The sequence below is a fragment of the Pogonomyrmex barbatus genome, unplaced genomic scaffold, assembly GCF_055798465.1.
Source record: "Pogonomyrmex barbatus isolate J1 unplaced genomic scaffold, ASM5579846v1 scaffold2, whole genome shotgun sequence".
In the NCBI taxonomy this organism is placed as follows: Eukaryota; Metazoa; Arthropoda; class Insecta; order Hymenoptera; family Formicidae; genus Pogonomyrmex; species Pogonomyrmex barbatus.
The window spans coordinates 3,129,031-3,152,374 of record NW_028297116.1 but is presented as its reverse complement, the minus strand read 5'-3'; the positions used below and the strand labels follow the sequence as shown (position 1 = coordinate 3,152,374).

The following is a 23,344-nucleotide window of genomic DNA, read 5'->3' as shown; positions in this document are numbered from 1 at the left end:
TGATTCCGCTACGTCGAAATGAAGAAAAAAAAAAAAAAAAGAGGAAATTAATAACGCCGTGAATATAACGAAGGTGTGGACGATCATTACTCTTATCACAGAACAATATTACAATATGCTCGCTGTAAAAGGCATTATTATTATTATTATTATTATTATTATTATTATTATTATTATTATTATTATTATTGTTATTATTATTATAATCGGTGTGATAGGTGGAAATGCACAACGTCTCTGGCTCCGTGTAATCTCGTATATTACACATTATTACGGTAAACACAATATTTATAATCGTAATAATAATCCATGATAATAATGGCAATAATGATAATCATAATAAGGCTAACTACAGGGTGGCCGCTGCCGCGCGATCCCGAGGGGCCACCACGTTTCCCTGATCGATTCGATCGGCCGGTTCGACTGTACACGACTTTTACAACATACTCGAATAATTAATCTAATTTTACACTGTAATCATTAGACAATTCATTACAATTATGAATCTAGTCAGAAGAACGTCACGACACGTAGGAAGGACCGCACACCTCCCTTTCCCTCAGCTCACATCTTTTTCGTCTACCGTTAAATAGATTATCATCAACAAAATTTCACATCCTCAAGGGAAAAATACCAAAGGAAAACGAAATATCAATGATGCGATGTTTCATTACGGAGAATTCTGTATAGAAAGTGAGAAATTATGTCGAATGACGCTATATTAAAAAGAAAAATATCATGTCTTCTTGATTCATTCGCGGCTGACCTTCTTTTTTTGAATAAAATTATATTTAATAATAAAAAATTTTTTTCTTAAAATCTTCAGTATTTTTCAATCAAACTCCAAACTTTCTATAAATAATAGAATTCTAGTGTATATTCAATTCGTATATATAATATTAATTTAAATTTAAAAAAATAACATTTTTTAAAATTACACCGCAATTACAATTACTTATCATAACTAAGAATTAACATAATTTTCTCGATGAGGATGCTCGGAAAATTTTGCTCCTAGTCGAATCACAAGTCAATCGCTTTCTCCGAGGGACGAAGGAGGGAGGGGACTTTTCTCATTTAAGATACAAAGGCACTGATACACGTAATGAACATACAATTAGAAGAGCGCTAAAAGGGCGGTCCGGATGATGTTTCCTTCCCCCTTTTTTATCTCTCGCATCTCTGCTCTACCTCCTTCTCTCGATAGGTTAAAACGTGCCCCATTTAAAAATATCGCTTCGATCTACAATATCTGTCTGTCGCTTTTAAAATACAGCCATTAAATCGTGGCGCTTAAAATAGGGGAGCAGTTTCCTTCGTTTCTAGCTGCATTGGTCGAGACTAACTTCCTTATTTCTCCTCGTCTAGATTAATCTAGCTTCATTTAAGGAAAAATAGATGACTATGATCGGATTGGATGCGCGGTAACTATTTATTATTTTTATTTTTATTATTATTATTATTATTATTATTATTACAAGGGGATGAATTCTCGTAATGGGGAAGATTGGGAGTGAAAATGGGAAAGTGGATTGGGCGCGAAAACGATTGGTCAATGCGATCAGAAGTCAAGAAAACGCTCCTGGCTTGAAGGTGGGATCTCTCACGTTTATCACAATTTGGCAGTGAACGTTTTCACGTTGTATCGTTAAGAAATACATAGCTTACAGCGACATAGTTGTTTAGCTGTTTTTTTTCTCAAAAGCTATACACACACACACACACATATATATATATATACATATATATATATATATATATATATATATATATATATAATAAACGCTATGGTTCTTTATACAGATTTATATCCGTATATACGGCTAGATTGATGTGAGAAAAATATTACCTCGTTATATTATTTCACGGACCAAAAATAAATTCTCGTCTGATCTGCTTGATTTTTTTCATAAGGTGTACAACTTAAATTAGAAGTAATAATAGTAGTAGTAGTAGTAGTAGTAGTAGTAGTAGTAGTAATAGTAGTAGTAGTAATAATAATAGTAATAGTAATGGTTTATAGCGAAAATATGCCCTTATACATTCTTTCTCCTCGGTCTTTTCTGCCTCCCCCTCCTCCTTTCTCCCTTCGACCGATTTAATTTCCCACAGATGAAATTTTCGACAAAAGGAATGCCCAATTAAGTTCCATTTTATCTAGAAGTTACAAGTTGTGGTCCATGGAGAATTAACGATCGTCTTTATCTTTATGTGCGCGTTTCTCGAGAATGCTCCAACTCGTTTGTACGCGTCTGAATACTTTCACACGGAAATCCCTTATTTATTTTTACATACAAGAAGAAAGGTAAACTTGCACGCGAGGGAAAACCTATCCGTGTAGAGCTTTCGCAGGGATTACAAAGGCTCCTTCGTTTTCGAGCTAGGAGGATCAGAATCACATCGCACATACGTGTTCCTCGCGTCGCATGAATGATTCACCGTGTTAATTTACGAAAATATCGAACAAACGCGCACGATTCACGATCGTGGCACAAACGACCGATCTCGCTTTTATAACTATGAAAAAGCTCGCAGTGAGCTTTCTACTCATGAATTTGCCTATTATCTTTACCCTTTACATTAAATATATATATATTTATATATTTATTATATATATATATATATATACATAATTATATATATATAATTTACGAAATAGCATTAATTGAAAGATGTCGATATCAGTTCGGAACTTGCGGCTGCCGGTGGAAAAATAATATGCGGTAACAATCTATCGCTTCTCTTTCTGCCGGCATCGTGCAAAGTTGAGATCATATAGCGTGTTTATGTATACGATTTAAAATGTACGAGAATGTATGTATGAAACAAAATTGTTTACATCCCCCTGACGAAGATGTTCAGTCCATTTCAACGGCTCGTATATTTTACATTTTTCTACATTTTCGTTCGAAAATGTCACGCGTGGTCTTCATTGTATGTTAATTATGCCATAAATGCCTTAACATTCGCTCAAATCTCATCGAAGACCAATGTTTCATTCGCCACAGCGACTGTAAGCTTTCCATTCTTTTGCTTTCGTAAAATTATCCATGTAAAACTAATTATTTTGTTTTAAAAAAAGTATATGCCAATATCTGAATAGTAAAAATTGTTGAGGAATTTTTCTGGAACCTCTTATATCAAAAGCTAAGCTTGTCATAAAAATAAAATCAATCGATTAAATATATTGCCATGCGCCGCGTATTTTATCTTTTTATCTTATTTTCTTTCACTTATACGTTTTTATGTAATATCCTGACAATAAATATAAAAAAAGTGTCAGTTAAAAATTTATATATTCCCATGATATGAATCTGGAGATAAAGCAAAGCGTTTTATACAGTTTCTTGAAAATAGTCGCGTGATTTTGCTTTAAAGAAAAAGAATGGTTAAAGATAGCACAAGAAATTGGTACGTTGATTCAGCAAATGTTATGAACATTTATGACTAAAGTGTGAAAAATAAGAGGAGAACGCGATTCTCCTTTTGCCTCTCGTTTAATTTCTCGAAACTACTCATTCGGTGGAACTAGCGCTTCTAGATATTCACAAAAATACATCGCTTTTTATGCGGATGATCCTTTCTCATGGCGCAAGAAGCTAACTACTTTATCTTTTTTTCTTTTTCTATCCCTTTTTCACGCGCAATTCGCTCGGGACGGGAATCGAGAAGTTGAGAATTAAAAGTAAATCCGTTTTTATTCATTAAAGAAACACTTGCAGATAATCAATGATGACACGCAATATTCAAGATAAACAAAAGTCGTCGAGACCTCATAAAAACTTGGACATTATAAAAATATAAAAAATATTGCAAAGATTGAAATTTAAATTTTCACGAACTCACGATGACACTTCTCTTTGTCATATAGCACATGATAGAACTTGATTTAATTTCGATAATACTGATCGGAAGACGAAAAAAAAGTTCTTATGATCTATTTTTGCCTTTCGATCCAATAGCTAGTGACAAGTCAGATGCGTTTTTATGTCTCAATTTTCCATCAACTTCGTCTTGCATAATATTAATTCAACAGAGGCAAAGATTTCACTCTTAATTCTCAAGTTTCTCGAATCGGGCTAATATACAAGGTGACGATAAGCGCTCTGGCACGTTACGTCGGCTGCGAACGCCGTGATCAATTGACGAGACTGTGAGTGAAGGTACATTTGTTGTCTTAAAGTATGATTAACCTGATGAACAAGAAGCTCTCTTTATTTTCTGCATCTCTATATTCTCTCCCCTTTCGGAAATCTTATCTCGCCCTCTTCATGCCACGTATCATCGCCCTGCGAGCGGCGCGCAATTTTCGCGTATATACCATTCCTTCTTTCTGTCTTTCCTTTTTTCGCTAAAGATCGAAAATTTTGCTAACAAAAATCACACACATACATGTACTTGTTAATACAGGAATATGCTTCCTATAGGAAAGAAAATTTTTTTTTTTTTTAATAGAAAAGCAATCAATGTCACATGTAAGAAACCACAATTGGATAAAATTTAGAAGTTCTAATACTTTCCTGAAACATAGGCATGGAGTCTTAAATTCACCATGTTTACATTCCAATATTCATTTCGATAGATTCTTTACTTTATGTTAATTTTCGTCTCTACATTTAAAGACTTGGACAAACAATTAATAATCTTCTTGAAGATTAAACTTCCGCTAAAATTCATGTCCGTACTCAAGTCTTTAATTTTAGAATAATTATATTTTAGTAATTGATCGTTTCATTGTAAACAGGAAATAACATGTACGGTTGGCAGTAGAGATCGCGCTATACTCTAAAGACACCCTTACTAATAATTCTTTTACCTTTTTTTTTAGTCTCAATAGTTGATTTGCATACAAAAATGTACAAATGATTTGAGCAGTAATTTGCCATACGCATTTTCCTAACAATGATTAATTAACAATGGATCATCCGTTTATCCACTTACAATCCTTAATACGTACAATAAAGGGCGAATCTCCATTTTTATCTCAGCGTTTTCATAAGTGGCAGTGAAAACACATAACTGCATAGTCTTATACGCTTTGAACTAATCTCGAATACAACGAGAAACAAAAAGTTAAATTAAAGAAATTAAATTTCAAGTCCATGATAAAAAAAAGTACTATTCGCGACATATTTTTTGTTGTATCTCCGATTTCTATCACAAGTTGCAATGATTGTTAATTAACGACATGTAAGAAACGATAATAAACGACACGTAAGAAAAGCCTGATATAAAAAAAATTTGATAAAAGAAAATATTTAGCGCGCCAAAAGGGGAATGATCGCATGGACGATGCTGCGGACCGATTATTACACTATTACGTCCTTTAATAATCAGAGACAGTCTTCTCTAGTCAATACCCGAGAGCTATATAAAAAGACAATCGTGATCGCCGTCGCATATTTACAGGGAATAATCTGGCGACTGGCGGTGATATTTTCTTTATAGATAAGCAAATTACATTTGTACAAATAGGGCTAACTAACGAGCGAACGAACGAGTCACAAGAAGCGCGAATCGATCTTCACGTCTATTGAAGACTGCCCCTTTCTTTTAGTCCTTTTCTTTTCCTTGGGATCGGCTCAGGAAACTCTTTGTCGCGATAATCACGTTCCTAATAGCGAATTCGAATGATTAGGTGCAGATTAAAGCTAAAAAGGCTACCGTACACAAATTGAGATAAAAATATACAGACAGGATGAGGTAAAACGTGACAAACTAATGTTACAAACTAATGAAAAATATTAAAAAAAAAAAAATATTTAACATCTCACTAATGTTAGTCTATAAAAATTTACATAAAAATAAAAATACATATTTTTATGCTAAAGCAGTTTCGCAGTAGAAAATGTGTCTTTAAAGTTTAATGATTCTTACATGAAATATTTTATCTTAAAATCGGTGTCTCGAGAAATTACTGTCACGCTTTTATGCTACCTCATCGAGTATATTTGCGGACGGTCGCCTGTGAGAAACTCTTAAAGAGCCGGTCCCGCCTCTTTTCGCGTAGCTCTCAGGTACACGGATAATGCTTATCGTACGAAATGTACTCTCGCTTCGAGTTGAAACAAGAACTAACACTAGCAGTAGTGATCGCTACCATCCGGAAAGAATTCGCATTTCCCGGATGGTAGTGATCACTACTGCTTTAGCGTGCTCAGGAAGTCCAAATATATGTGTTGCATGTAACCTCAGGAGGACTGGCCGGTTTGTGCCTGCAACGTCGTCGACATTGCTGCTGATGACGATAACGAAGAGGTGGTGGTGGTAGTGGTGCTGGTGGCGGTGGCCAGTGGCATGTACAAGGTGAATCCGTCGTAAACGTCCATCAAGTCACGCATACGGTATTCTTCTAAACAGACAAATCCCTCCAATGAAGGAGATTGTTTACGCGCGCAATCCATGCAATGCACCACGTGACGTTTCTCCTGTTCGCGAATAAACAAAATATTGAACACTTCGATCTGTAAAAAAAAAAAAGCGGATTTCAAGATTATTCTCTGAATCTACATATAAAGAAAAATAAGATTGCATTATTGTACTTTATACAAATTAAATTGATCAATTATTAATTAAAAGCACAAGGCAGAAAACATACCTCGCACTGGCCACAGTAGTGCGAGGCCTCATTTTTTCCGCGGCCATGAAAGCGCACTTCTACGCCCTTACTCTTTACAAATTCCAGTATCAAACAGCACTGTCTCATCGTTCGTAGCAGGCAATTCTTGATCAGTTCGAACAGTCGCGGATCCGACACTTTGATGTTGCGCGCTAAATTCCATGAAAGATGCACCATCGGCACGATTGATTTAAATGCTTGCAGTTTGTTCCACTCGTAACGCTCGATCGCGAGCTGATACTGTCTCGCAGTAAGCGGGCCAACGTTCCACGCGATATTGTTGCACCAACCGACCGCTTGTACCCAGTGTACACAACCTGCATTTACCCATACGAGATCGCCTGGTCGCTGATGAAACCTGTATACTGGAATATTCTCCTCGTATAAGTCATCTAGATTTGGCCACCAGCTGCCGTGCAAATAACTGATGCCATTGCGCTCACAAAGTGAACATATTACACCCCAATACGCATCTGGCACAGCGAACCATTCGCAATCACCCGGTCCAATGTTGATATTGATAGAACAAAAGTTATTGTTTTCTTGATGGCCAGGTGTTCTACTTCCGGGTACCTAAAAACAATTATATAAATTAAATCATATTCACTATTCCAATATGTATTTAGCATTAACTTTATTATTCAAATTTTTAAATATATACCTTCATGTATAATTGTACTGTGTTCATTCCTAAGATCACATGGCCCACGTGGCTGAGCATATTGCCAGCTGATACCACTCTGGCGAAGGCTGGCAACTTCATGAGTTCATGTAACTGTGGCTTCCATTTTCTCTCATCCGACAGATCCACATTGGTACCAAAACGCAACATTTTGGTTCCCGGTCGGCCAACTAAGCCAAAAGTATTCTTTTTACGTCGAACCGTCTGGCCAGTACTGTCCTTCGAGTCCGAATCTGACAGATTGGAAGCGTGTACGCCACCTTGCACTTTTTCTTCTCTCAGGCTCTCCTGAAAGCTGGAGGCCTGATATTGCGCGTATTTGGCAATTGTCGTATGACTACGGTGACTGATACAATTCCAGACTTTTTTATTGAGCGCCGGATCCCAGTTCTCTTCGCTAGTCTGCTGCATTTGAGTGCGCACCTCGATACCATGATCTGGATTAGCCTCGACTAAAGTCTTAGTTGAAAAAAGACCTAGGTCAAGTTTGAGCGCTGCTGCTAAGCCACGTATCACAGCGATCGGATGCTTCAAACAAAATTCTTGTAAATGTGGACTGAAAGCATCTTTCTTGTTCTCCAGATAGACACTCGGGGTGGGCGGCAACAATTGTTCCTTCGTCAATCGTTGACTGGGCGGGTCCGGCGGTGCCGGTGGTGGCGAACGATCGCTCAATATCGAACAATTCGGCACGCCATTTAACCCTTGACCTTTACACGCTTCAATTACCATCCTGGCATCCATTTCAATGCTGAGTTCCTGTTCCGGTTGCGATTCGCACAACGATTCGAGTTTCAAATTCATGGTCGGTTCTGTCTTGGAAATATTAGTTGGTTCGCTTTTATGTATCGTTGTTGTCGTCATCGTTGTGCCGGAGGATAACGAAGACGTTGTCGTCTCACACTTAACCGTTGTCGATTCACACTTAACCGTCGTCACAGTCGTCGTTGCAGTTGTCGTTATGGGCGTCGTCGTCACAGCCTCTGTCGTCGATTTTGACTGCGTCGGCTGGTGGGAAGCCATTTCTTCTGACTTTTCCAATTTCACTTCTTTCACCTTGTCCGTCGCGCTCTCCTCGAGATTCGATGGTGAGAACGGACCGGAACTTAATGTGCCGTTGTCATTGATGACACCGCCGGTTGACGGTTCCTCCTTCACAACGGTATCCAAGTCATCGGAACCAAAATGCTTGAGCAAGTCTTCCGCCAGTGACGTGGCTATGTCCTTCTGTGACAGCAATGCCTGTAACTCCTGATCCGTCACGCCCAAATTATCCTTATTCGCGACAGCCGCCACCGAGCTCTCCGAGTAGCCGCTGGTCGCCGATGTGACCTGCGTATAACCCTGAGCAGCGTACTGATTTGGCTGCTGATACTGGCCACCATATTGTGCACCACCGGTGAGCTGTTGTCTCTGCGGCGGATAAGTGGGATCGGAGGCGGATTTGTAAGGCATTCCTGGTGTCTGTGTAGTGTTTCCGGTTGCTGCTGTGTTGTAACCGACATTATTGTCGGAAAAGCCCGTCTGCAGCGCAACCGTACCCCCTTGCTGCAACTGAATGTTAATTAACATAATTTAAATGATGTTTTTAACGACGTAACATATATTTCACGTCTTATGCAAAAATGTAAAAATTAAAAAAATCATGCAAATAATTTTCCTCGCCCGAGGATCGAGGAAATTTGATTTAAAAAACAAAATATTGAATATTTACCGGCTGTTGCGGTATGCCGTAGTTTTTGACAACTGACGATTGGCCGAGGTTTTGAGAATGACCATATGCCGTCGGCTGTCCTGCCGGCCTTGCTGCTGTCAGGCTCCGCTGCGCCGCATGCAACCTCATGTGATGTTGCATTGTACGATATTGGTTCTGCAGCTGGATGAGCATAGCCTGCTGTTGCGGTGTCAAGTTAGCTTGATTCTGTAGGAACTGTAGCATATGCATTTGTTGCGGTGATAGATAAAACGAAGGCGGCCGTTGCTGCGACGCGGCTGATATCGCCTCATCGGTCTGTCGAAAAAAATTAAATTTCATCAATTAATGCAAACTTGAGAGATGTTATCTACATTATCTAGTATTTTATTTATTTTTGCTTATAATAATTTTATATCTTTGCAAATACGTTGAGATATTTATAAAACATGTAGACTGTATAATATTACAGACAAAAAGAGTTTTTAAGGAATCTCTTATTTTAATGTGTTTTTTCTACCTTAAAACGCTTAGCAGGCTGCCCCTGAGCTTGAGGATAAGGCGGTGGCGGGCCGGTCGGCGTGGCGCCGTACTTGTATGAAGGTCCACCAGGTTGTTGCTGTTGCTGCTGCTGCCGACTGGACATCTCTGCACTGATTGGCAGATTCCAAGCCTCTTCGATTGACGGCAATTGCCGCCTCCTGGATAGAAGGAGAAAAATTACATGAAAACAGGAAATATGCTCCGTAACCGCAAAATCAAAAATAAGTACATTAAAGGCCAACTAAAATGTCGGCTTGACCTTTAGCTCATCATTTCACGCGATTTTTAGATTTTATTTTGTTATTTTCTCAGATTTAATTTCTTTATTATAAACTCGATCGCTATTATTGTTACATGATCAAATATTTAAAGAGTTTTATTTTGAACTTGATATTTTTTTATCAATATTATCAATATGAAATAACGAACAACTTTTGTTTGTATTTGAAGTAGTTCATGTATTCACAAATATATAAAATTTCTCAAATCTATTTATCTGTTTCTTTCAATGTTTAAAGAACTACATGAAAGATTATCATAACGGGATCATAAGATTGTAGTACGTAATTTGATTTTCCGACAACAACTCACTTGGCAGCGACGGAAGGCATTGGTGCTTGACTTAGATGACTTTGCAGAAAGCTGATGCGCTGTTGGAGGGACGGGTTCATCGGGTTGTTGCCTCCGGACTTGACGCCACCCAGACCCACGAATGGGCCCGTGCAATTCGCTATATTGCTATTCCCTCTGCAAGCAGAAAACAAGCAGATCTCTTATCACCTTGACCTAATAACTCAACAACTCGGTAATCATTGTGAATTTTTATCTCGCGCAAGATATATTATAAAATGTAAAAATATACTTCGTGATATCCAACACGCGATAATAAACATAAGAAAGAAAAATTACAACGCATGATATAACTTACAAAACAAACAACATAATCGGTTTATTTAACTTTTACTTTAATTTCGTTATTTTTAAATTATATTTAACATAATTATCAATGTGACTGACTACTAATCTATTTAAATATGGTAAATAAATAACAAACGTAAATACATTCGTCAGCCCTGGGAATACAGCAGCGTTTAATAATTGTGAAACGCCGTGAAAATGATTCACGTTGCATCAGAGTAACGTGTAATTTACCTAGACGCGTTAACGTAACAGGCCAGGGCGTCTTTCGGTTGGCTAACACTTTCGTACAGTATGCCTAGATTAGTCCAAGCAGCTGAATGGGATTTGTCTAGTTGCACGGCACATATGTAGGCTTGCAGTGCGTCCATAGGCTGATTCTGCTGCTGGTAGAGCACTCCTATACTACACCATGTATCCGCATTGCCTTCTGATTTTTCGACTGAATTCCTGCCGGGCATATGAAGAATGTTATAAGTTCTCAAACAGGTGACAATGTAACAAAATTACAAAATAAAATAAAATTTACTTATTACAATACTTGCCTTAAGGTTATTATGTTTGATTTACATTGGAAAGATTTTTCTTCTCTTATATTGACTACTTTCCTATACAGATATTATAATAAATGTATTATAATTTGGAATACGCATATATATACAAATTTTGTCGGTCGATCTTCTTTCCAATTTAATTTGGAACGAAGTCAAAAGTTTACATGCTTCTTAGAAGAGAGATTGCAGAAAGAATATTTGTCGAAATGGAAAAAATATATGAAAGTTAATGATTATTTTAATTAATAAATTATCTTCAAACTGCGAGACGTCAATTTTAAGTTTAACAATAATTTCTACATAAACCTACAATAAACTTTTATACTCATCATTAATACATCTATTGTTTATTGAAATTGCAATGTCAAAAAGCTAATTTTGTTTTTTTTCATTAATTCTTTTCATCTTTCTTTCATATAAAACTTTGCAGCTTGAAAATTTATAATCGTAAAACGATAATTATAAAAAAAGCAGAATTATATAAATATATAACATAAAATTAATATATTTTATACAATTATATATTTAAAATTAAATACATGAAATAATTCTTTTGGTATAGTCAGTCTGCAGCTACTAAATACATTTCTTTGCAATTTCAATCAACAAAACTCGCATCAAATCTGCCTCTGCGAGTAATTACCTGTAAGCGACAAATGCTTCGTGCACTTTTCCGGAAGCTGCCAGGCAACGTCCCAATAAATAGAGGCTCTGTCCGCTCTTCGGCTCGGCCTCGATGGATTTATGCAGGCACTGGATAGCTATGGATTGCTTCTGCTGCCTGGGAATGCCCAAAACCGTGCACTCAACCACGTGGTACATCCATCCTGGAAAAAACAAGCGAGAATCATTGTGATATTACCTCAACGACGATCTAGTGAAAACTGAGACTGAATAGACTCGCAGGTACGGGTTGTCCTAGGGTTATCCCCGACAGCAGCTCGTTCTTACTCACCGCTGTCCCTTCTCTAGGGGGACTGTCTCGAGTTACCCCCCCTATAAACATAGGCGCAGCAGCGCGAAAAACGACCCTAGGTGCTTTCACCATGTGTTTTCGAGAACAGACGATCCTAAGGGATTATTGCGCAGCGAGCGCTTAAATTCATCAACTCAATTGACCGTGGTGTTTTGATTCTCTCGGGAATTTCCGATTGACAACAAGATATTTCTCTAATCGTACTTTCGCATTAATTAAATTAAATTAATTAAAATTCTAATTTCTGCTTAATAAAAAAATTGATTAAGTCTTGCGAGATATTTTCTTTACAATCCTGTAACATATTATAAATATTATATATAGATTCCATAATACGCGTATTGTAATAAAAAGAATATTCTTTTTCGATATAACATCGATATTGATTTATGTCCGGTACTTCTACATTCGCGCGACGCATGTTTACCTGTTGATACCCTGCGGATTAATCATCGTGGGAAAAGCGGGGCGTCGGCAAGAAGTTGTTATTCGCGACAATAAATGCGCGACCGTAAATAGGCGAACATAGTGGTGGCGAAATCGCACGTGGGAACTCGCCAAATTAATTAATTCGCCCGATCGGTCAATTTCGACCCAGTTACGCTTCCATTCATTCAACGGCTTTAATTATTATTTTATTTTAATGATAAAAGAGAGCGTAAAAAAAAATCTTTTAAAATAGCTTTGCAATAATATTGAATTGGATTGGAGCAAATTTATAAACTTCAGCAAAAGGATTAAACAATTTTTTATCAAACAACAGAGCCATATGGCTCTGTAGGGAATATTTTGATAAATAGAAATCAAATAAATGACTTTCCTCAAAGCAAAAATTGAAAAAGAATGAAATTTCAAATAATATAATATTCGTTATTTTTGAGAGAGAGAAAGAAAGAGAGAGAGAATGTATACATTTTAAATGTCTTTCCGGTTAAAAATATTTCCGCCATTGGGAATTTTTCCTTATTTGCTAGACTAATAATTACTGACTGCGCCGTATGCACCATCGTTCTGATCGCTTGTTTACCTTTAATGTTATTTATTCACCTGTCCTAAATACGACGTCCCATATGCCTGACATCCCATATAACCGATTCGCAAATTCGCCTGCTTTTAAATCAGTCCACCTGGCCGAATTCGGTCGGATCCCGAACTAAATCTCTCGGTTCAACCGCGTCAATTGATTTTCGCCGAGAAACCTTCTCTTGTGAACCATTCTTTCAGTATTCAAAAATATTAAATTTTTCAAGGTATTTTCTCTTCTAATTTAATTTAATTTTTCCAATTGTCTCATCAAAAGTCTCATCCGTCAAAGAATTTACAAGAGAATTTCATATTTTATTCTGATACGTCATATTTTCACATAAAATATGACGTATCTCATAAAATCTTTATTTTCATTTTCATTTTTATGTCTTTGGAATAATGAGATAAACTAATCAATGTAAAGAAAACTTTTAATTATCTGCATATTGTTAATCGCAAGCAACATGTATAAGCGAAATTGAAAAAAAATCTTTCGTATTGTAATCAATGAGTGATACCGTTGGATTTTCTTGCTGTTCAGCCGACGAAATATATCGCAGTTATCGTTAAAAGAGAAAGAGAGGAGAGGAGAGAAAGAGAGACGTTTCTTCGTCCCTTCTCGCGGCGGAGGAAGAAACGAGCGGATGAAGGAGAACGGCAAAGCAGAATTCCAAAAAAAGGGAAGCGGGACCGGTCGCGACCGAGACGATTCGCCGACACGCAAGGAGCCATAAACGAGCCGTAAAGTAGATGTCCCGTTCGCAATGCGCGACCTCGAGAAGACACGACTCCGAAAGAAGAAGCGCGCCTTCCGAGAGACGTGCAGACACCTACCTTCCTCGCGCTTCGTTTCTCGAGGGTTGAAAGAGAAAACATTGGCCAGCCTGAGAGTTCCGGATAATAATGTCATATCGCTTGGAAAATAACATCACGGCGATTAGCTTCTCGGAAATGTTGAAGGACCTTCGTTAGGATCGTTACTTTTAGACGAAAAAGGAATGGCGAAATGTTCTTATTTCTTATTTCTTATTTTCCTTTAAAAGAAAGGAAAATATAAAAATATGTATCTGACCTGTGCCAATTCTTTGTAATCTACCTACGCATTCAGATATAAATAAGAGAGAAGAAAAATGGTAGAAAAAAAAAGAAGGAAAAAGATGTCGTCTCCGCCGTAACAGTGGCTCGGCAGTAACGCAAGAATGATTTTTCCCTTAGATCGCCTTCAGCCTCTCGAATTCGGCAGGCCGGCTGCACTCTGCCAAGTAGTCTGCAGACACGTGTATTGATTTATTCCGGGTTAGGGTGGGCTGGGGATGAGACGCAACCCGGGGGGAGAGAGAGTGAATGAACGAGGGATAGAGAGGATAGGAGAGGTCGCGTGAATGGGTCGGAGAGAGAGAGAGAGAGAGAGAGAGAGAGAGAGAGAGAAAGAAAGAAAGAAAGAGAGAGAGAGAGAGAGAGAGAGAGAGAGAGAGAGAGAGAGAGAGAGAGAGAGAGAGAGAGACTCTAGTTGTGGGAAAACTATCCTTAGCTTCTGTTTCTCTCGCACCTGCCCTATGTTTCTCTCTCTTCCTCCCATTTTCTGTCCTAGACTGGCGCATAGACTACCCGCCGAACCGCAACGGGATATGGCGACAAGGGAATGTTCAAGTATCCCTCTCCTCCCTTCTCCCTAGATCTAGTATCGCGACGGAACTCTATTTTCAAAAGTAACACGGAATAAGTCGCAGTAACTTGAACAACTTCGACGTTCCGTTCGTTTAAATTCGTACTTGTGCTTGCGTTTTAATAATCTTTCTATAGTCTTCTTTTATAGAAAATAAAAAAAAAAACACAATTTTAAGATAACAATATATAATAATAAATAATTTATTCAAAATTATCATCATTTTTAATCATTTTTATAATATTTAAAATAATTATAATGACTAGATTAAATAAAGCGTTTTCGAATATAATTTTAATATAATTTTAATATAATAGATATGAACTAAATGGTAATTATAAATTAATTATTTCTCTAATTACCTCCAAATTATCATAAATATTTCTAAGTTGAACTTAAAAAATTTTAAAATGCACTTGTTTATATTTAGAAATTGTAAATAAATCCATTCGATAAAGTTTTTCTTCTTTAAACTTGCACCTTCTCTATATTAAATATTTACATTTTAATCCTAGAGAATATCGGGAACTTCCCAGTGGAATTTTCTGAAAGCAATATTTATTTTACGTTTCTCTTTCCACAAAGCTTTAAATATTTATGTATAAAATATTTACATACTTTTCGAACTAGAATATGTCGGAATTTCTAAGTATTTTCGAACAAAGTATCCTTCATCATCCCTTTTCCACATTTCTAATATTTACATAAGATATCTCCTAGTGGATCAGTTTTTATCTCTTCTTTACATCCTTTCTATTTAAGAATAATATCGAACGATAATTTTTAAAATATAATTGACTAAAGAATGTTAAAAATGCAAGTAATGCTAAAACCTTAATAATTTAATTTTCATTAATTAATCGTCCTAGCTATTTTTCTAATAAAACAATTATAAATACACACACACACACACATAAAATTTTAATGATATATTTCAATAAAAAAATATTTACCCAATTGACGGCAGATGTCAGCTTTCAGATGTAAAGGCACCTTCTCCTTTAGCAGAGCCTCGTAATGATCCTTGGCCAGGCGATATTTGCCCTGAACCTCGTATAAATGAGCAATGTGAAACTTAACTGTAACACAAACACGCGAAACATGATTTCTCGATGAATTTCTCGATAAAGATAACTTGGGACGAGCATGAAAAAGTCGAATTATACCGATACGCTGGTCGAAGGCAAGTTTATCAGTTAGACTCGAGAGAAGGAAACAAAGACCATCGATCAGGACCGATTAATTCGCGATTAATTTTCATCAACCACGACAGCAACGAAACGCGATAAGCACAGACATGCGCGAGACTGACGGGCGAACCGCGCGCGGCCGACTATTTAAAAGCATGACTTCCGGCAGGGAATTTATACATTCCCGCGCGAAATTCCCGGTACCCGAAAGAATGATTCCCGCGCGAATCATCACATGGAAAGCGTGCGTACGGAGTCATGAATCAGCACAGTCAACGTCAATGTGATTCATTCTATATAATTTGTTCTATATACGTATACGAGATGCAGAGAGGAGGGGGGGAATCCCTGACGAGAGATATCAATATTAATGACAGATTTCCCGATGAATTTGAAATCAATTTTTTTTCTCAGGGAAAACTGAGTATTATGTCAATCAGGTATTTCCACCTTTGTGACTTTGAAATTAAAATCAAAAAAATGCTCCACTTCTACTTCTTGCCTAGCTGAGCGTTTCTCATTCGATTAGAATCTATCCTGCTTCTTAAATACTCGTTAATATATTCATCGTATCGCTGTTAGTCGATAATGACGTTTAAGTGGGAATTGGAAAATATTCAAGTTAATTTTCCAACTATTTTGATTAGATAAAAGCATATTATTGCCTAGTTACTAATGGAACTGAAAGCTAATCGCGCGCGAAAGATAGATAGATTTTAAACCAGTAAAACTCGTATGATTTTTAAATATCTCTAGTCAAATCTCGTCATACTGGTCTAAGAATATTATTTATAATACAACGGTTGCAATTCCGTAACAATACAATGTTTCCGGATAAAAGAATGAAATTGCCTCTTCCTTCGAATGAACAGCTTTCACGATCGGACAACCGAACCGTTAAATTAAAGCTTCACCTGCCACGGTACCTACCTACCTTGAATTTAACATTAAGAAGCAAAATATTTAAAATAAGATATCTTGTATATTAAAATATTAAGAAAAAGATTTTCTAAGAAATTTCTTGCGTTAAAAATTGCATCTGTATTTTAGTATTTTATTAGTATTTTATATTATTAGTATTTTATATTATTAGTATTTTATTAGTATTTAGTATTTTATATCTGTATTTTATTTTATCGACAAATATCGAAGCTGAACTATCGAGCGTTTTCTCGAGGATGCCATTTAACTGCACCGATCGCGCGGGATGGAGTCATCTCGCTGACATGAGCATCGAGCAAAAGGCGGTCAAGTTCGCGGAGGAAAGTGAAGCGGCGAGCGATTACGAAGTCGCGATGCGCGGGGTGTCAGAGCCGGCTGTTTTCCGACTAACGGCGCGAATAAAGGGAGCGAGCCTTACTTACTCTCGAGCTTGGAGAAGGAGGCAGGTGTTGTGGCATCGATCAGGGCGAGGGTCAGGTGCTTCAGGGCGGCGTCGAACTCAGCGTGGACCTTCAGCATCAAGCCGAGCCGTAGGTGAACCTCGCAGGCCCGTGGGAATCCTGGTTCCACCCATAGCACCTGCTGGAACGCCTTCACAGCCCTGGAACACGGGGGAACGACGCGAAAGTCGCTTTTAGTTTCGAGTACATTAATTTTCAACCCATCACATACCTCTTTAGCTTAATTTCAATAAGGGTCTCTATGATGAATGATAAATCGAATTTTCAGACGTTAGGACTCTCGAAGTTTTGCACGAAACTTTTGTAGACCAAGACTTTCAAGAAGGGACAATCAGCGGAATTGCATTTTTCAATAAATTTCGAATAGACTAGATATTGAAATTTTGATTCGAGACTTACAGAGATAGATAAATTTTTAAAAATAAACTTTCGCGTGAAAAAAATTTTATTCCACTCCTCCCCCCCTCTCCTTCCCCCTTTTCCTCTCTTTTTCTCTCTCTGTCTCTGATTCAAGTAGTTCTTCGATTTAAAAATAAATACTTAATCATTACGAACAGGTACATTTTGCGTCACCGTTAGTTAGTCTTGCCAAGCGAGGTTGCTTCGCGCTGCTATTTGCCGCGCTTCTCGGTTCCCGCGAACCTCACCGCCGTGTGCACGCGACGTGGCGAAGCGAGCACGCAGGAAGTGGCTAGTATGCAGTCGTTGTCGTCACGCGACAATGGGGCGAAAGAAAGGAAGGAAGGAAGGAAGGAAGGAAGGAAGGAAGGGGGAGCGGCGATGCGCGTAACAGTGACAACTCGCGGGCGAGTTACATATCGCAAGCCCGTGGACTCTTGTGCGCGACGCGATCGATACACGCCGATCGATCGCACGGATGCACATTCCGGGAAGCCGGAAACGAATAATATACACGTACACGAGCGGAGAAAAACGTACGTCCGAGCGACCGGGCGATGAACGACTGTAATAAACGACTGTTCCGCGCGATTGAACGACTCATTTCGCGAATCGCGGTAAAGAGTATTCTTGAAAAGCAAAGATTACGGTTGAGAAACTCCCGACGGGGCTGCGCTCTTCGTGAAGAGCTTGCGAAAGATTTTCAAGTTGCGATAGATTCGTGGAAAAAACTTGGAACGTTAGGATACCCATATATCATTCTGTAATTTTAAAGTAAGATAGCGTCATTGAAATAGCCGCGACACAAATTGGAAATACTCGGGCGAAATCATCACATCAATTTAACGTTCATATAACGTAATGACGAAACACTTTTATCTGCAATTTTTTTCTACAAATGAAGGAAAATGAGAGAGAAAAATAGTAGTAGAGTTTTTCTTAATTTTAATTATATTTTTCTTCTCTGGAAAATTATTCATCATCATTAGAGAAATGTCTCGTTCCTTACACGCTTGTCTTGTTAATAAAATATTCCGAGACAATATAATAGCAGAGAGTTTGCTTTCCATAAGAAGGGTGCTCGCAAGGGAAAGGCGCGTTACACGAGGGTGTACCTTCGATCGCCACTTTATTCAGAGCATCGTCGCCGCTGGACGCGAGCCAATGTCAGTTCACAGCAAGAGCAACGTCGTCGTCGAAGACGTCACTTTCGTTCCCGTTAAACGACGGCCGTGTGTGATGATATAGGTCACGCGGCTTATAACTGAACGTCTGTGTCTCTTCTAAACGCATCATGTTTTCTTCTTTTCCTCCCTTCTTGCTTTCAAATTTTAATCCTACTTTTATCATACTTTATTTCTCGAATTTTTATCCTCGCTTTGCTTGATGTTTAGTAGTTATACCTATAGTTATATTTTATTCCCGGCTCTTCCCTTCGTAGCGCAGAATAGAGAGAGAGAGAGAGAGAGAGAGAGAGAGAGAGAGAGAAAGATCGTCGAAAGATCCCTTAATTTGTTTATTAAAAAAACGTGGCACGACTCTTCTGCCTGTCACCCCTGCGCGGATCCACGCCAAGCTAATCTTCTCCATATCGTTCCAATTTTAGTATGCGCGCACTGCCGAAGCGGATGCGCATGTCGATGTTATATGTATATATATATATATATATACGCACACGCTCTATACCCGGCTGCATGTGTGCGACACACTTTTCACAGAGCGGGGTTACGGCACACTTTTCCTATCCTAAGCGAGCGGTTATGAAACACGAGCGACGTAACATAAGCGCGCGCGCACGCTCGCGCTCACGATTATCTTCGCGCGCGATAAAGGCTCGTAACAGCTGAGCCGACGCCTTTCACCGAATGCAATCGCATTTTCGCGAGGCAAAACCTATCGGCGAATCGAGCAATGTGCGATCTCGTAATTCGCAGAAACAAAGAACAAGACCGCGAGAAAATTGAGATATCCCGACCCTGAACCTCACGATAAATATTTTAATCGCGCGAGAGTTTATATTTAATATTTTATATTAAATATTTTAAATGCACGTTCAATCGCTGGACATGTTTGATTATGTTTGATTATGTATGTATATATATATATATATATATATATATATATATATATTTATATATTTCAAAAAGAGTGTATATTTTTTTCTCGCAATTACGAATCCTCCGATCGATTCGCCGTCAACGTTTATTTCAACAATAAATTTTCTCGTTGATTCGAGATAATTACACTTTTATTACACTTCAGAGAGACAAATGAACGGTAACTATGTAGCTTAATCGAAAAAGATTTTATTGCGACTCATAACTTATCGAGAAATATGCGGCGGTTTAAAGAGAAAAAGTAATAAAACTAGGAAAAAACGGCCACCACGCCACTGTCGCCGCTGTCGTCGTCGTCATCGTCGTCGTCGTCGTCGTCGTCGTCGTCGTCGTCATCGTCGTCGTCGTCGTCGTCGTCGATCTTCGCGACCACGCAAAAGAACAGCGCGGTAGTAAATTCATTCATAAGAAGGCCCATTCATCGCTTCATTCACTCGCTTCGTTTCCTTTCGGGGTTCGTTGTCTTCGGCAATGAGTCACTCCCAACGCGCGCGTCGAGTCGAGCAGAAAGAGAAATGTCAGTGACTCGCTCGTTTCTTGCGAAACGGGCGTGTAGTATACTCGACTATGCGAAATCCAATGAAGAAAAGAGAGAGAAAGAGAGAGAGAATAATGTAAAAAAAAAAAAATAATTGCCAACGATCGTTTGCAGTTAAACGTATAAATTTTATCCGCCTGAGACTGCGGTCTTTCTCAAGACGAATAAATTTAGAATCGTCCAAAAAGTCATATATATATGCAAGACAGAAATATAGATAGGAATCTCTTGAAGAAATACCTATAACTTTAATAAAACTTTTAAGAAAATTCCGGCAGAGAAGCAGCGCATTATCAGATTGTTCCTCGCTCTAATGAAGCGAATCGCAATGTTCACGAAACGTTGGCATTTGATAATATGCATATTCCGGATAATATCCGTAAAATAGGTATAAATGCATTTATACCTATTTTATTGCAATCGATATTTCGATCAATCACTACGATATTTCGCCTTTTTTACGCGACGTTAAATTTCCTGCTCGAAGCTGATCTCTCCTCGCTCGGTTACGCTCTGTATAGCGTAATGTAAAAATGGAAGCGAGCTTCGACGATAGCAGTCCAGATTGCATTTTCGCGTGGCGAAAGTGTGCCATAACAAACGCGAGATCCCGGGCGCGAAAATGCGGCCGCGGCCGTGGACGAGGGAGGAGGGTGTAAATGGAGTCGTTAGGGCAGCGTGACGTGCGACGGCAGGGCGCGGTATCGTTAAGGACGATCTCCGGGCAAAGCGGGACCTTCTCATTATCGTGCAACGCAACACTTCGAATTTCCTGGCACGAGAGACGCCGGCGCTGCGCTGCGTTGTGCTGCGTTGCGTCGTGCCGCGTCGCATCGCGCCGTGTTGCACGAAGGGTGCATTAAAATGCACCCTTCGGCTGGCTGGCCGGCCGGCCGGCCGGCCGGCCGGTCGGCCGTTTAACACCTCATAAATTAATCGTGAGTATGATCCGTTAGTTAACGCGTTTTGTCGGCGATTTCCTTCGCGGAGAACTGGCAAGGAAGTACGACTCACTCCTTGTTTCGATTTCGACGAGTTTGGCGAGTAAATCGTACAACTAGATAACTGGCTTCATTATAATTTTTATACGATTTTTTTATAATTTTTATAAGATTACAATTACGTAGCACATCTCTCGAGTATCTTACTCATAAATATTCCCTTCATGATATCTAATAAACTCTGCCTCGGTCTACTTTGAGTAGTTATTAGTTTATATTAAACTAGAGTTCCAGACTGTGTGACACGAATATTAAATTATTTCTGATTTTCTAAAATAACGGATTATCAATTATTTGAAAAATAAAAGTAAGATTTCTTTGCTTGAAGAAGATAATATAGAGAAAATGTGATAAAGAGAATATATAAAAATAAGAAATTTTTTGTTTGGCTGATTAAAAAAATATTAATAAGGTTTGTAATTATAATTTCTGTCAGTTTGTCGGTGTATCTGAAAGTAAATGCAACGGCTCGGAGACGACCCAGATTTTCGATCGCAATTGCAAAGTCAGCTTCAATAATTTCGACATCCCGGAGATGGAACGAGCGTTCCAAGAAATCTTATTAAACGATCAGGTATCGAATAAATTCCTCGCCCACGGAAGAAAACCCCCTCGAAGGATAATCGTTCTTAATGACTTCCTTATTACAATTTCGTTATCTTGATCACTAATGTGTGCATGCACGCACCTCCACGGAGACCCGGACACGCGTCACGCACGCCGCAGCACGCGCTGCACTGCGCGAGGGAGGGAGCGGAGGGGGGAGGACTCGGTCCTGTAAAAAATTAGAGCCTTGTGTACTCCGTTAAACATCAACAATTTTCTAGACGATCATTTTCCAGGCAATTTATTTCATGGATGGAAAAAATTCATGCCTCTCGCATTTGTTCTCAGTATGGAAAGCTATTCTTGCGCTTTCACTTTAAACAACTGTATAAAAAAACAAAAAAAAATTAAAATTTAATCAATCATTAATTAATTAAAAAAAAAAAAAAAAAAAAAACAATATTCTCAAAGTCACATGCTCGCGTTGAAGAAACAAAATTCTTATCGGCGATATGTTCAAATTCTATACTCTAGTTACTCAACTAGAGCAGCGATACTACAGCTTCGCAATTTATTATGCTACGAATGTTTGCATTATGGAAATATCTGGAACGCATACTAATACAAACAGACGTCCTTCCTAGAAGCGGCGGAACTTTTCTTATGCAGATTCGAGCACGCGTTACACAGTTCGCGATATAACAATGCAACGAACCGTCTAACGGCGGCGCTCTCCCTTACGCAATGCGATAGTACAATTCTCTCCCGGCCCGCGACTTGGTGTGCGTCACGTCACGTCACGTCGCGTCGCGTCGCGTCGCATCGCGTCGCGTCGCGTCACGCGCGGGGCGAGTTTCGACACCCACGCGCGACCATTGTGCGGCACGGGCCGCTAGACAAAAGGTCCTTTCCATCTCTTTCCCACAGCTGGCGTAAATTGCCTCGTACGGCCGCACGACGCGCCTGACTTAACTCGGACAAGTTTCTCAACAAGCGAAACTCAACCTCACTCAACTTTCGGGACGTTCAGTTGGTTCAGTTCGTCGCGTACGAGACAGCTTCATTACGCTCTTCAAAGACAGAAAAAAAATTAGTAATCAAATATTTTCATAAATGAGCAAGAATATAAAAATTTTAGTCTTGATTGAATTTGAGAAAAAAAGGAGCAAGAATATTATAATCTTTTTAGAAAAAAATTTTAATAGTCTTGATTTGATTGAAAGCTAGTATTGCTTTTGCTCAAATCAAGACTAAAAATCTTCATGGAGATTTTTAATAATATAATATTCTTACTTATATATGAGAATAAATAGTCTTGATTTAATTCTTCTTCTGCGAATAAGATCTGTAGAATTAAAGAGAATTTAAAAGCAGAGAAAGGACAAAAAATTCTTATAGAATAAGTTCTACATATTTTTCTATTATTATCCATTTTCCCTAATAAAAATATATACGTTATAAATTCACAACAGA

At 38.4% G+C, this 23,344-nt stretch overlaps 1 protein-coding gene across 3 annotated transcripts in view; it reads right to left on the bottom strand.

The window, feature by feature from the left end:
• Positions 1–242: 242 nt before the first annotated feature.
• The window catches only part of Utx (Utx histone demethylase), a 63,336-nt gene continuing 40,234 nt past the window's right edge, over positions 243–23,344 (bottom strand). For 2 of the 3 annotated variants that reach the window (XM_011635918.3, XM_089076446.1), the window contains 11 exons: positions 17,232–17,410; positions 15,631–15,756; positions 11,653–11,836; positions 11,001–11,063; positions 10,690–10,905; positions 10,129–10,284; positions 9,515–9,695; positions 9,016–9,312; positions 7,281–8,855; positions 6,599–7,192; positions 243–6,464 (listed from right to left, as the gene is read on the bottom strand). In XM_011635918.3, the coding sequence (XP_011634220.2) occupies positions 6,192–6,464; positions 6,599–7,192; positions 7,281–8,855; positions 9,016–9,312; positions 9,515–9,695; positions 10,129–10,284; positions 10,690–10,905; positions 11,001–11,063; positions 11,653–11,836; positions 15,631–15,756; positions 17,232–17,410 (3,844 nt within the window). In that variant the 3' untranslated portion in view covers positions 243–6,191. The remainder of the gene's footprint in view (positions 6,465–6,598; positions 7,193–7,280; positions 8,856–9,015; positions 9,313–9,514; positions 9,696–10,128; positions 10,285–10,689; positions 10,906–11,000; positions 11,064–11,652; positions 11,837–15,630; positions 15,757–17,231; positions 17,411–23,344) is intronic. The other variant, XM_011635926.3, reaches the window with a different exon arrangement.